At 43.1% G+C, this 12611-nt stretch overlaps 1 protein-coding gene across 8 annotated transcripts in view; it reads left to right on the top strand.

The window, feature by feature from the left end:
* EBF1 (EBF transcription factor 1) overlaps positions 1–12611 on the top strand; it is a 354735-nt gene that overhangs the window by 259396 nt on the left and 82728 nt on the right. For all 8 annotated transcript variants that reach the window (XM_075010158.1, XM_075010157.1, XM_075010156.1 and 5 more), the window contains exon 10: positions 2089–2215. In XM_075010158.1, coding sequence (XP_074866259.1) covers positions 2089–2215 — 127 coding nt within the window. The remainder of the gene's footprint in view (positions 1–2088; positions 2216–12611) is intronic.

The following is a 12611-nucleotide window of genomic DNA, read 5'->3' as shown; positions in this document are numbered from 1 at the left end:
ACTGGTTTATATTCAAGCATTTATAATCTCTGTGAATGATCTGGCTGGTAAAATGCGGGGCTTTTCTGGAGTATTTTTCTATTTTGTCACCCATTTTAGGACCCAAGCCCCTGAATACTGGTTTTTAGTAAGCTAATTTGTAACAGCATTGGAATGGCCAGTATGAATTACATTTACATATAATTCTGCCCAGCTCTTAATACAATAGGTTACTCAGGCTATGTTTTCACTACGAGATAAATTCAGTTTTTAATAAATCGATTTTTTTAACCTCATTCTGATTAATTTGAATTTGTGTTCACAAACCGCCTTGAAATTCGACCCACCTTTTTTCCGTGTCGAGTTTTCACATCCCCATGGCCCTGTGCAAGTTTGACAGTGTGAGCAGTGCATCGTGGGTACCTATCCCACGGTGCTTTAGCCCCAGTTGCTTGTGGGTGTTTCATGTTAGAATCTCAGAATGCAAAGTGCTGTCCCAGAATTCAGAGCATCCAGTAGCAGAATTGAGACCTCCCCCAAACCCACCCACTTCCTCTGCGGACATTGGTGTAGCAACGGGCAGCTGTGCTGTCAGTCCTGTCCGCCGCTGCCCGGTTCTCTCATCCACGCTTCCAGACCTTTATCTTTGCTGGCCTGGGTGCTGTAGAATTCAAATTCTAATTCTAATTCAATCAAAAATTCGCAGGCTTCCTGTGACCTTCTTCCTGTGCACTTCAATGTAGGGCAGCAGAGGAGGAAGCAGCCACACGTGGAGGGTCAGCACATAGCTTTGTGGGATGCAAATGGGACACTTCTGAAGGCTAATAAATTCTAATTGAAGACATGGCGCTTCCACACGAGCCTTTATTTGAAATTTTAAATTCAAAATTGATGCTATACCCATCCAGTAATATCGAAATTTTGCTAGCTGTATTAAGGCTCACTGATTTGCGCTAATGGTATTCACAGTGAAGTTTTAATATTGAGCTAACTCGTTTAAATTCGATTTTTATCTCGTAGTGTAGATGTGGCCTCAGTCAATACTACAGCTGCCTTTTTAAAGGCTGGAAGATTTCATGACCTATATCAAGTTTCCCTTTATTTAAGTATCATCAGGTGATGCCTGAGCATGGACCTGTGGTTACTTGCAAGGGTTGGAAAGGAATCTCCCTGTGCAGCATTGCACGGATAGGTGTGGTGAATTTCAGGTAGGAGGAGATTGGACTTCTCCCAAGTGCTGGGTACTAGCTGTCGCTAGAGGTAACATGCTGGGTTTGATGGATGAATGGTTTGAGCTGGTACGTTTCATAGAAGTGAGCTGCCGGGGATAGGGCAAGCTGTAATAGTTAACAAGCCTGATTTGGCCCTGCCACGTCCCCTGGGTAATCTGTTCTATCTCAACAAGATGGGGGAAAAGAGTCTCCCAAATCAAATCGATAGCTTGCTGCACACTCAATTGATGACAAGAGACTGAGCTAGCATGGTTAAATGTTGGAAATGGGACCTTGTGGGTCTGGGGAGGAGGCATATGTTGGGTGCATCTCTGTCTGTGTCATGCAATTGTTTGGTTCTCCAAAGGCTGTAATACTTAGTCCAATAACCTGGATTAGAACAGAATGGGGGGATGATGGGGTACTGTGGAGATAACGGGGTACCTTGGGATATGCAGGAGTCCAAAACAAATAGTCTGATTGTTCTTTCTGGCCTTAACCTTTGACTCTAACTCATCCATCGTCTTATCCTCAGGTGTATTTGTTGGTGCTAAGACTTGAACTCGGTACTACCGTGATGCCTCCCTAAGAAAACTGTGTACTTTGTGTGTGAGGCGCACTCACTGCATTAAGCAGGCTTAATTTTCATACGAGGAAGCCTGTCCCTGCCGTGTATGAAAACAGAGATAATGTTGTTTTGGCTGAGAAAGCGAACACTTGTAAATATTGGTGTCAGTGGCTTTTATGTGGGTTACATCAAGACTGTAGTCAAACATTGACAGGTTAATTACACGTTTCAGAGCTTTGTTTACAATGCTCTAAGAAGAAAGTGTTCTTAGGGGAGAATTCTGCATCTAACTGTGCTTTCTCCCTCCCCTCTCCTGATGGTTTCTTCCAGCTGATAACCCCTCATGCGATCCGAGTTCAGACGCCTCCCCGACATATCCCCGGTGTGGTAGAAGTCACATTGTCCTACAAGTCTAAGCAGTTCTGCAAGGGAACACCTGGAAGATTCATTTACACAGGTAAGCCTGCATTTGTATTGGCTACAACCTCTACAGCTAGGGCTGGCAGTGTCTGAACCACTCTGTGATCTGCTGTCATTCATTGAAAGCTGCCGTGAGTTTTGCAGCTGTGGCTGAGTATATCTGCCAGTGACTCCTCCTGGAAGCAGGAATGAAAGGAGGAGGCGACCAAGAGAAGACACAGGTATGCAGGTGTTATGCTAACAGGCACGGTGTTCATGCCTAGACAGACAACCAGCAAGGGCAAAAATATCAAAAGGCGTGTAGAGCAGCTTATCCAGGGGTCTGTCTACACTACAGAGAGAGAACTTTGGTAAGTGCAAGCAGCCTCTGATAGCCAGGGAGAGCAGCACATCCACCGTATCTGTGCCTCTGTGGTTTTCCAAGCAGAAGCATGTCAGTCTGCAGGCACCTACCATGCTCAGTACTGTGTTTGTCTCTGGGCGATCAGGCCAGCTGCTCCATGCTGCTTCAGCTGCCATTGCCAGGGCTAGAGAACGGAAATGCATTGTGCTGAATTTTAGTGCATTTTGGGATACTTCTCCCTCCAGGATCTCTGGGTGGGAGACTAGCTAAGCTGGTTTTTAAAGTGCTGCTAACAGGTCCCACACCTTGTTAACCCATAGCATGCGTGGATGAGAACTACACTTAAAATAGGGCAGGTGATAGTCAAGGTTCTGTTCCTAACCTCTGTGTGTGGAATAAATTTTATGTGCACTGAGACATGCCAATGTGCACCACCAATAAAAACACAGGCTGTAGCTACTCTGCTAATTATCTGGGGAGTATGTGAAACTCTCCAGGGCAGCCACTCGGGTGCTCAGTTTACAGGAACCTCGGGGGGTAGTGTAGCTACTGAATTTATGAAAAGGTGTAGTGTCGATCCTATGTCACCCACCTGCACTACAGAAATTAGTGTCATTGGATCAGCTTCCATCAAGCTTGTTCCTAAATACGAGTGAATGGTGCCTAGACATGCATGTTCGTTAGCTGTGTTCTTGAGTCATGGCAGAGGCCTACCCAGGGCAATTCCCCTCCTGTTATCTCAAAGGCTATTGAGTACAATGTGTATTTTAAGAGTTCACAGCTGTGGGACACATTTCAAGCACACTGTCCCAGACACTGCTCTTGATGTGTGCCCGAGGGTGTCTGTCAGACCTGCATGTGGGGATGGAGGGCAGAAAGTGGCTTTTGCATCTGAGCTGAATTGGGTAGCTTGTGGGTGATTTTTGTTGATGCAGAATGAGTTCCTTAAAGGTACTTAGTGTTACAGGGTGGCCTTGCCTGCTAGGCTCCACACACGCATGTGTTCCTTAAAGAGGGTTTATTATGAGCACTTTAAAAGAATGGGCAGAAGACATGAATCTTCAATATAAGGCTGATTACGTATGGAAGTTAAATAAATGCTAAGACCAGAAAAGAAGCAAGGGCCAGGCCACCGGCTGGTTTAAAGGGGCTATTTTAGTTACACGTGCTAAGGGTCTAACTTGCAGTTTTAAACTGTTTGGCTGAAAATCACAGGGTTGGAAGATACCTCTCAATTTTCATTCTCTTGACTGCCATGATGACTTCATTTCACTGGTTCTTTAGTCGTTAACAGAGCTATTTCCTGGGTAGATGAGACCCCTGGTGTAGATGGAAAGAAACTAACAAACCAACATAACAGCAGGAAACCATCTTCCAATTTCTTCTCTGTGAGAGAGTTTTCAATTTGTTTTTATACACCACAAAGAAGGGCGTAAGTGCCGGGTTTTTTTCCAGATCACCTTTAATTGTTTGCAGAGTTGTAACCATGTTGATACCAGGATATTAGAGAGACAAGGTGGGAAAGTAACATCTTGTATTGGACCAACTTCAGTTGGTGAAAGAAATGAGTTTTTGAGCTACCCAGAGATCTTCTGCAAATTTGGGAAATATAATCACTTGTATTTACTATTTAGTTCTGGTATGGAATCATAGAATTCTAGGGCTGGAAGGGACCTCAGGAGGTCGAGTCCATCCCTCTGCCCGAAGCAGGATCAACCCTAACTAAATCAACCAAGCTAGGACTTTGTCAAGCTGGGATTTAAAAACCTCTGGGGATGGAAATTCCACCACCTTCCTAGGTAACATATTCCAGTGCTTCACCACCCTTCTGGTGAAATAGTTTTTCCTAATATCCAGCCTAGACCTGTCCCACTGCAACTTGAGACCATTGCTCCTTGTTCTGCCATCTGTGGCTACTGAGAACAGCCTCTCTCCATCCTCTTTAGAGCCCCCCTTCAGGAAGTTGAAGGCTGCTATCGAATCACCCCTCACTCTTCTCTTCTGCAGACTCAGTAAGCCCAAATCCCTCAGGCTCTCCTCATAGGTCATGTGGTCCAGCCCCCCGAATCATTTTTGTTGCCCTCCGCTGGACCTGCTTTGGTGTATCCACATTTCTCTATACTTGGGAGCCCAGACGTGGATGCAGTGCTCCAGATGTGACCTCACCAGTGCCAAATACAGGGGAATAAAAAATTCTCTACATCTTCTGGAAATGCTCTTCCTAATGTACCCTAATATGCCATTAGCCCTCTTGGCTGCAAGGGCACACTGTTGACTCATATCCAGCCTCTCATCCACTATAATCCCCAGGTCCTTTCCTGCCATACTGTTACTTAACCAGTTGGTCCCCAGCTTGGGACGATGCTTGACATTCTTCTGTCCCAAGTGCAGAACTCTGCACTTGTTCTTGCTGAACTTCATCAGATAACTTTTGGCTCAGTCCTCCAATTTATCTAGGTTATTCTGGACCTATCCCTTACCCTCCAGTGTATCTGCCTGTCCCCCTATCTTAGTGACATCTGCAAATTTGCTTAAGGTGCAGTCCATCCCCTCATCTAGGTCGTGAATAAAGATGTTGAACAGTACTGGCCCCAGAACTGATCCCTGGGGCACTCCACTTGAAACCAACTGCCTACCAGACATTGAGCCATTGATCACTACCCATTGGACCTGACCATTTAGCCAGCTTTCTCTCCATCTTACAGTCCATGTCTTGAATCCAAACTTCCTTAACTTATGGGCAAGAATATTGTGGAAACTCTATCAAAAGCTTTGCTAAAGTCAAGGTATATCACATCCATTGGCTTCCCCATGTCTGCAGAGCCAGTTACGTCATCATAGAAGTTAGTCAGGTTGGTCAGGCATGAATTGCCTTTGATAGATCCATGTTGCCCACTCTTCATCACGTTCCCCTATTCCAAGTGCTTCAAAATGGATTCCTTGAGGATCCCCCTCCATGATTTTTCTGGGGATTGAGGTGAGGCTGACCGGTCTATAGTTCCAGGGTTGTCCTTTCCTTTTTTAAAGATGGCAACTGCGTTTGCCTTCTTCCATTCGTCATCCGGTGAATACCTTTCCCAGACCAGAAGAAGAGTTCTGTATAGTGCTACAGTTGTATAGCTCTTCACTAACAGAAGTTGCTTCAGTAAAAGATGTTATCTCACCAACCGTGTCTCTCTTTGTTTAGTAATGTCATTCCAGCAGGAAAGAGACATATTTTGGCCTTTCTGTACAAAAGCAGACAGCTGCCTGATACGACAACAAATTGTTCCAAGTTTTAAGAATGTTTCTTTATATTTTCTACTTTATTTGTGCCATGGTTAACATTTAAAATACTTTGTTTTTCATCCTATAAAAGAAGGCAATGGAAAACTAAGCAAAAATTACAAACAGAATCATAGAACACTAGGACTGGAAGGGACCTTGAGAGGCCATCGAGTCCAGCCCCCTGCCCCAATGGCAGGACCAAGTACTGTCTAGACCATCCCTGATAGATATCTGTCTAACCTGTTCTTAAATATCTCCAGCAATGGAGATTCCACGACCTCCCTTGGCAATTTATTCCACTGTTTGACCACCCTGACAGTTAGGAAATTTTTCCTAATGTCCAGCCTAAACCTCCCTTGCTGCAGTTTAAGCCCATTGCCTCTTGTTCTATCTTCAGAGGCCTCCTCCTTATGACACCCTTTTATATACCTGAAAACCACTATCATGTCTCCCCTCAATCTTCTCTTTTCCAAATTAAACAAGCCCAATTCTTTCAACCTTTCTTCATAGGTCACATTCTCTAGACCTTTAATCATTCTTGTTGCTCTTTTCTGGACCCTTTCTAATTTCTCCACATCTTTCTTCAACTGCGGTGCCCAGAACTGGACACAATACTCCAGCTGAGGCCTAACCAGTGCAGAGTAGAGCGGAAGAATGACTTCTCGTGTCTTGTTCATAACACACCTATTAATGCATCCCAGAATCATATTTGCTTTTTTTTGCAACAGCATCACACTGTTGACTCATATTTAGCTTGTGGTCCACTATAGCCCCTAGATCCCTTTCTGCTGTAGTCATTCCTAGATAGTCTCTCCCCGTTCTGTACGTGTGAAACTGATTGTTCCTTCCCAAGTGGAGCACTTTGCATTTGTCCTTATTAAACTTCATCCTGTTTACCTCAGACCATTTCTCCAATTTATCCAGATCATTTTGAATTTTGACCCTGTCCTCCAAAGAAGTTGCAACCCTCCCCAGCTTGGTATCATCTGCAAACTTAATAAGCGTACTTTCTATGCCAATATCTAAATCATTGATGAAGATGAGAACATAAGAATGGCCATACTGGATGAGACCAAAGGTCCATCCAGCCCAGTATCCCGTCTGCCGACAGTGGCCAATGCCAGGTGCCCCAGAGAAGGAGAACAGAAGACAATGATCGAGTGATTTATCTCCTGCCCTTGTACTGAAGGCTAGGGCACCATACTTTACCCCTGGCTAATAGCCATTTATGGACCTAACCTGCAAAAATTTATCGAGCTCTTTTTTAAACCCTAATAGAGTCCTGGCCTTCACAGCCTCCTCCGGCAAGGAGTTCCACAGGTTGACTGTGCACTGTGTGAAGAAAAATTTCCTTTTATTAGTTTTGAACCTACTACCCATCAATTTCATTTGGTGTCCCCTAGATCTTGTATTATGGGAAAAGGTAAATAATTTTTCTATATTCACTTTCTCCACACCATTCATGATTTTATATACCTCTATCATATCACCCCTCAATCGCCTCTTTTCCAGACTGAAAAGTCCCAGTCTGTCTAGCCTCTCCCCATATGGGACCCGTTCCAAACCCCTAATCATCTTAGTCGCCCTTTTCTGAACCTTTTCTAATGCCAATATATATTTTTGAGGTGAGGAGACCACATCTGCACGCAGTACTCAAGATGTGGGCGTACCATAGTTTTATATAGGGGAAGTATGATAACTTTTGTCTTATTATCTATCCCTTTTTTAATAATTCCGAACATCCTATTTGCTTTACTAACTGCCGCTGCACACTGCGTGGATGTCTTCAGAGAACTATCCACTATAACTCCAAGATCCCTTTCCTGATCTGTCGTAGCTAAATTTGACCCCATCATGTTGTACGTGTAATTTGGGTTATTTTTTTCCAATGTGCATTACCTTACACTTACCCACATTAAATTTCATTTGCCATTTTGCTGCCCAATCACTCAGTTTGCTGAGATCTTTTTGTAGTTCTTCACAATCCCTTTTGGTTTTGACTGTCCTGAACAACTTGGTGTCATCTGCAAACTTTGCCACCTCACTGCTTACCTCATTTTCTAGATCATTGATGAACAAGTTGAACAGGATTGGTCCCAGGACTGACCCCTGGGGAACACCACTAGTTACCCCCCTCCATTGTGAAAATCTACCATTTATTCCAACCCTTTGTTTTCTGTCTTTTAACCAATTCCCGATCCATGAAAGGATCTTTCCTCCTATCCCATGACCGCCTAATTTACATAAAAGCCTTTGGTGTGGGACCGTGTCAAAGGCTTTCTGGAAATCTAGGTATATTATGTCCACTGGGTGCCCCTTGTCCGCATGTTTATTAACCCCTTCAAAGAATTCTAATAGATTAGTTAGACACGACTTCCCTCTGCAGAAACCATGCTGACTTTTGCCCAACAATTCATGCTCTTCTACGTGCCTTGCAATTTTATTCTTTACTATTGTTTCTACTAATTTGCCTGGTACTGATGTTAGACTTATCGGTCTATAATTGCCAGGGTCTCCTCTAGAGCCTTTTTTAAATATTGGCGTTATATTGGCCGTCTTCCAGTGATTGGGTACCGAAGCGGATTTAAAGGATAGGTTACAAACCACTGTTAATAACTCCGCAATTTCACATTTGAGTTCTTTCAGAACCCTTGGGTGAATACCGTCTGGTCCTGGAGACTTGTTACTATTCAGCTTATCAATTAACTCCAAAACCTCCTCTAATGTCACTTCAATCTGGGAGAGTTCCTCAGATTTGTCACCTAAAAAGGCTGGCTCAGATTTAGGAACCTCTGTAACATCCTCAGCCGTGAAGACTGAAGCAAAGAAATCACTTAATCGCTCCGCAATGGCTCTGTCTTCCTTGATCACTCCTTTTATATCTTTATCGTCCAAGGGCCCCACTGCTTTTTTAGTGGTCTTCCTGCTTCTAATGTATTTAAAAAGTATTTTACTATCATTTTTTGAATTTTTGGCTAGCTGTTCCTCAAAATCTTTTTTGGCTTTTCTTACTACACTATGACACTTAATTTGGGAGTGTTTGTGTTCCTTTCTATTTTCCTCACTAGGATTTGACTTCCACTTTTTAAAAGCTGCCCTTTTCTCTCTCTCTGCCTTTTTAACATGGCTGTTAAGCCATGGTGGTTCTTTGTTAGGTCTCTTAAGCTACGTCTACATGTGAAGCCCACATCGAAGTAGCTTATTTCGATGTAGTGACATCGAAATAGGCTATTTCGATGAATAACGTCTACACGTCCTCCAGGGCTGGCAACGTCGATGTTCAACATCGACGTTGCGCAGCACCACATCGAAATAGGCGCTGCGAGGGAACGTCTACACGCCAAAGTAGCACACATCGAAATAAGGGTGCCAGGCACAGCTGCAGACAGGGTCACAGGGCGGACTCAACAGCAAGCCGCTCCCTTAAAGGGCCCCTCCCAGACACAGTTGCACTAAACAACACAAGATCCACAGAGCCGATGACTGGTTGCAGACCCTGTGCATGCAGCATGGATCCCCAGCTGCAGCAGCAGCAGCCAGAAGCCCTGGGCTAAGGGCTGCTGCACTCGGTGACTGTAGAGCCCCGCAGGGGCTGGAGAGAGCGTCTCTCAACCCCTCAGCTGATGGCCACCATGGCGGACCCCGCTATTTCGATGTTGCGGGACGCGGATCGTCTACACGTGCCCTACTTCGACGTTCAACTTCGAAGTAGGGCGCTATTCCCATCCCCTCATGGGGTTAGCGGCTTTGACGTCTCGCCGCCTAACGTCGATGTTAACATCGAAATAGCGCCCAACACGTGTAGCCGTGACGGGCGCTATTTCGAAGTTAGTGCCACTACTTCGAAGTAGCGTGCACGTGTAGATGCGGATTTATTGTGTTTTTTTATTTGGGGCATACATTTAAGTTGGGCCTCTAGTATGGTGTCTTTAAACAGTTTCCATGCAGCTTCCGGGGATTTTAGTTTAGTTACTCTACCTTTTAGTTTCTGTTTAACTAGCTTCCTCATTTTAGTGTAATTCCCCTTTTTGAAATTAAATGCCGGAGTGTTTGACCGCTGCGGTGTTCTTCCCAACACAGGAATATTAAAAGTTATTATATTGTGGTCACTATTTCCATGCGGTCCAGTAACAGTTACCTCTTGGACCAGATCCTGCATTCCAGTCAGGACTACATCGAGAATTGACTCTCCCCTTGTGGGTTCCTGTACTAGCTGCTCCAAGAAGCAGTCATTTAAGGCATCAAGAAATTTAATCTCTGAATCCCGTCCTGAGGTGACATGTACCCAATCAATACGGGGATAATTGAAATCTCCTATTATTACTGTGTTTTTTATTTTGATAGCCTCTCTAATCTCCCTTAACATTTCAGCATCACTATCACTGTCCTGGTTAGGTGGTCGGTAATATATTCCTAATGCGATATTCATATTAGAGAACCGGTCATAACACAGACCCCTGCGAAACCCCACTTCTTATACTTTTCCAGCAGGATTGAGAACCATTAAGAACTACTCTCTGGGTACGGTTATCCAGCCAGTTATGCACCCACCTTATAGTAGCCTCATCTAAATTGTATTTGCCTAGTTCTTTGATAAGAATATCATGCGAGACCATATCAAATGCTTTACTGAAATCTAGGTATACCACATCTACCGCTTCTCCCTATCCACAAGGCTCGTTATCCTATCAAAGAAAGCTATCAGATTGGTTTGACATGATTTGTTCTTTACAAATCCATGCTGGCTGTTCCCTATCACCTTACCACCTTCCAAGTGCTTGCAGATGACTTCTTTAATTACCTGCTCCATTATCTTTCCTGGCACTGAAGTTAAGATGACTGGCCTGTAGTTTCCAGGTTATTCTTATTCCCCTTTTTATAGATGGGTACTATATTTGCCCTTTTGCAGTCTTCTGGAATCTCTCCTGCCTCCCATGATTTTTTTCCAAAGATGATAGATAAAGCCTCAGATACCTCCTCCATCAGCTCCTTGAGTATTCTAGCATTCAAAAGCACGGAGTAAAAGAACATGTTAATTATACAAATATAATAAAAATGTGGTGAATTCTATTCTGACTGACCTTTTACCTCACAGTCTTTTTTTCTATGCCCCTTTATCAACCGCTTGAACTGAAATCTTGGTTCCTTTTCAAAAAGAAAGAAGCCCCTGCCCTGAGAGAGAGAGAGAAATTTCTCAATTAAAATAAAAACAATTAATGCATCTGGCCTTCAGAAAATGCCTTCACACCCTTTAAACACCCTTTAAAGGTTTAGTGTATGCCTGCCGATTTAGTTTTAGTTAATTGAAAATTATAGGATTGACCCAAGAGGAAAATTTTGTTTGCACTCCGATCACTTTTACAAATTAAGGAAAATTACCACAATTTTGTTTAGCTAAGGTTTCACACTGAGTTCACAAAATTAGCTCAGGCAGCCCAAGAAAGCCAGCACTTTGTTATAGAGCAGTAGGGGGAAAAAGTCCGTTATGCACAAACAAAGTGGAGGAAAAGCTGTGATGCTTTACAGAACTAAACCAAATGTTTTTAATTACAATTATTGGTTCATTGTAAGTTTTGAAGAACAATCAAACTAGCAGATTAGCTGTTTCTTTTAAAGCTAGGATTTCTTGCCATTCCTTTTTCCCATGAGAACTTGTTTTAACTCCCACATAGCACTATTTTTTTATTTTATTTTTTACAAGACTCATTATGGGCTTACAGGAAATGGACCAATTGGAAGTTCTGATACTGTAACATTCCACAGCATCATTCCAATAGATGCGAGGTTTTTCACAATGTTCTTCAGTGAACTCAGTGTTCTGGAACATATTACAAAACCACAGAGGCCAAATGTTTTCTCAGAGGAATATGGCCTCTGTTTTTGGCCAAAAACATTTCAGCATCACTTGCTGCTATTAAGAACAAGAGAAAAAAAGGAGGGGGGAAAGGAAAAAGGGGGTGTAAGAGAAAGAAAAAGAAAGGAATTGGAGCTTGTGGGCAGTACAGGAGTCAGTCAGGCATGGCTTCCTTTCTGGTGAGAATGCCCCTGAATGTTATGGGCCTATTTTGTGGTCAGCTCTCATTTAAAAGAAATTATTTTTAATCAGTGTTCAGTAAAATATCCCCTCAAGCCACCTGGCTATAAACTGTTTTTTTCCCCCCTTACTGTTAAGTACTTACATTTTCGAAAGAAAATACCAAGTGACCTATTAATTTTAGCCTTCCCAACTCTTTAACTACAAACAACTTAGTAACTTGATCTCTGTGTCCATGTACCATCTAGGAATCAAGGTCACGTACATAGGGAGTAATCCTAGCTTTTAAAAGTATTTAGAAAGAATAATCCCATGTTGACTGTGCTTACAAGGAAATGCACATCTTTGTTCTGCCTGTAAAGCGAGTCAGAAGCAGACACTTAAAAGAGCAATTTTTGCTTAGATTTCATGATTTGAAGTTCCCAAACAGATAGTTTATTAGGAACCGGTTTGTAGAAAATACAAACTTTGCACATATTACCAGTACACTATCAGGTTTAAATAATGTTTTATGTCCACTCTAACCAGAGGACTATCCAGACCAATTAACAAATTGGGGGAAATGATCCTATGGCTCATCTAGCGTCTTCTCTCTCTAAATCTGTCAATGTGGGTTGCATGCATTAATGATGATCAATCATGTCACACTTTGAGTCAGGCCTGTGTCATTATCCCCATTTTAAAAGTGGGAAACTGAAGGTCAGGCAAAATCAAACAAGGAACCCAAACCCTGAATTTGCCAAGGTGACACAGAAAGTAAGGGGCTGTGGATGAAAACGTATATTAATT

This window comes from Carettochelys insculpta, chromosome 15 (assembly GCF_033958435.1).
Source record: "Carettochelys insculpta isolate YL-2023 chromosome 15, ASM3395843v1, whole genome shotgun sequence".
NCBI lineage: Eukaryota > Metazoa > Chordata > Testudines > Carettochelyidae > Carettochelys > Carettochelys insculpta.
The sequence above is the reverse complement of the archived record's forward strand: the minus strand, read 5'-3'. Positions and strand labels throughout refer to the sequence as shown.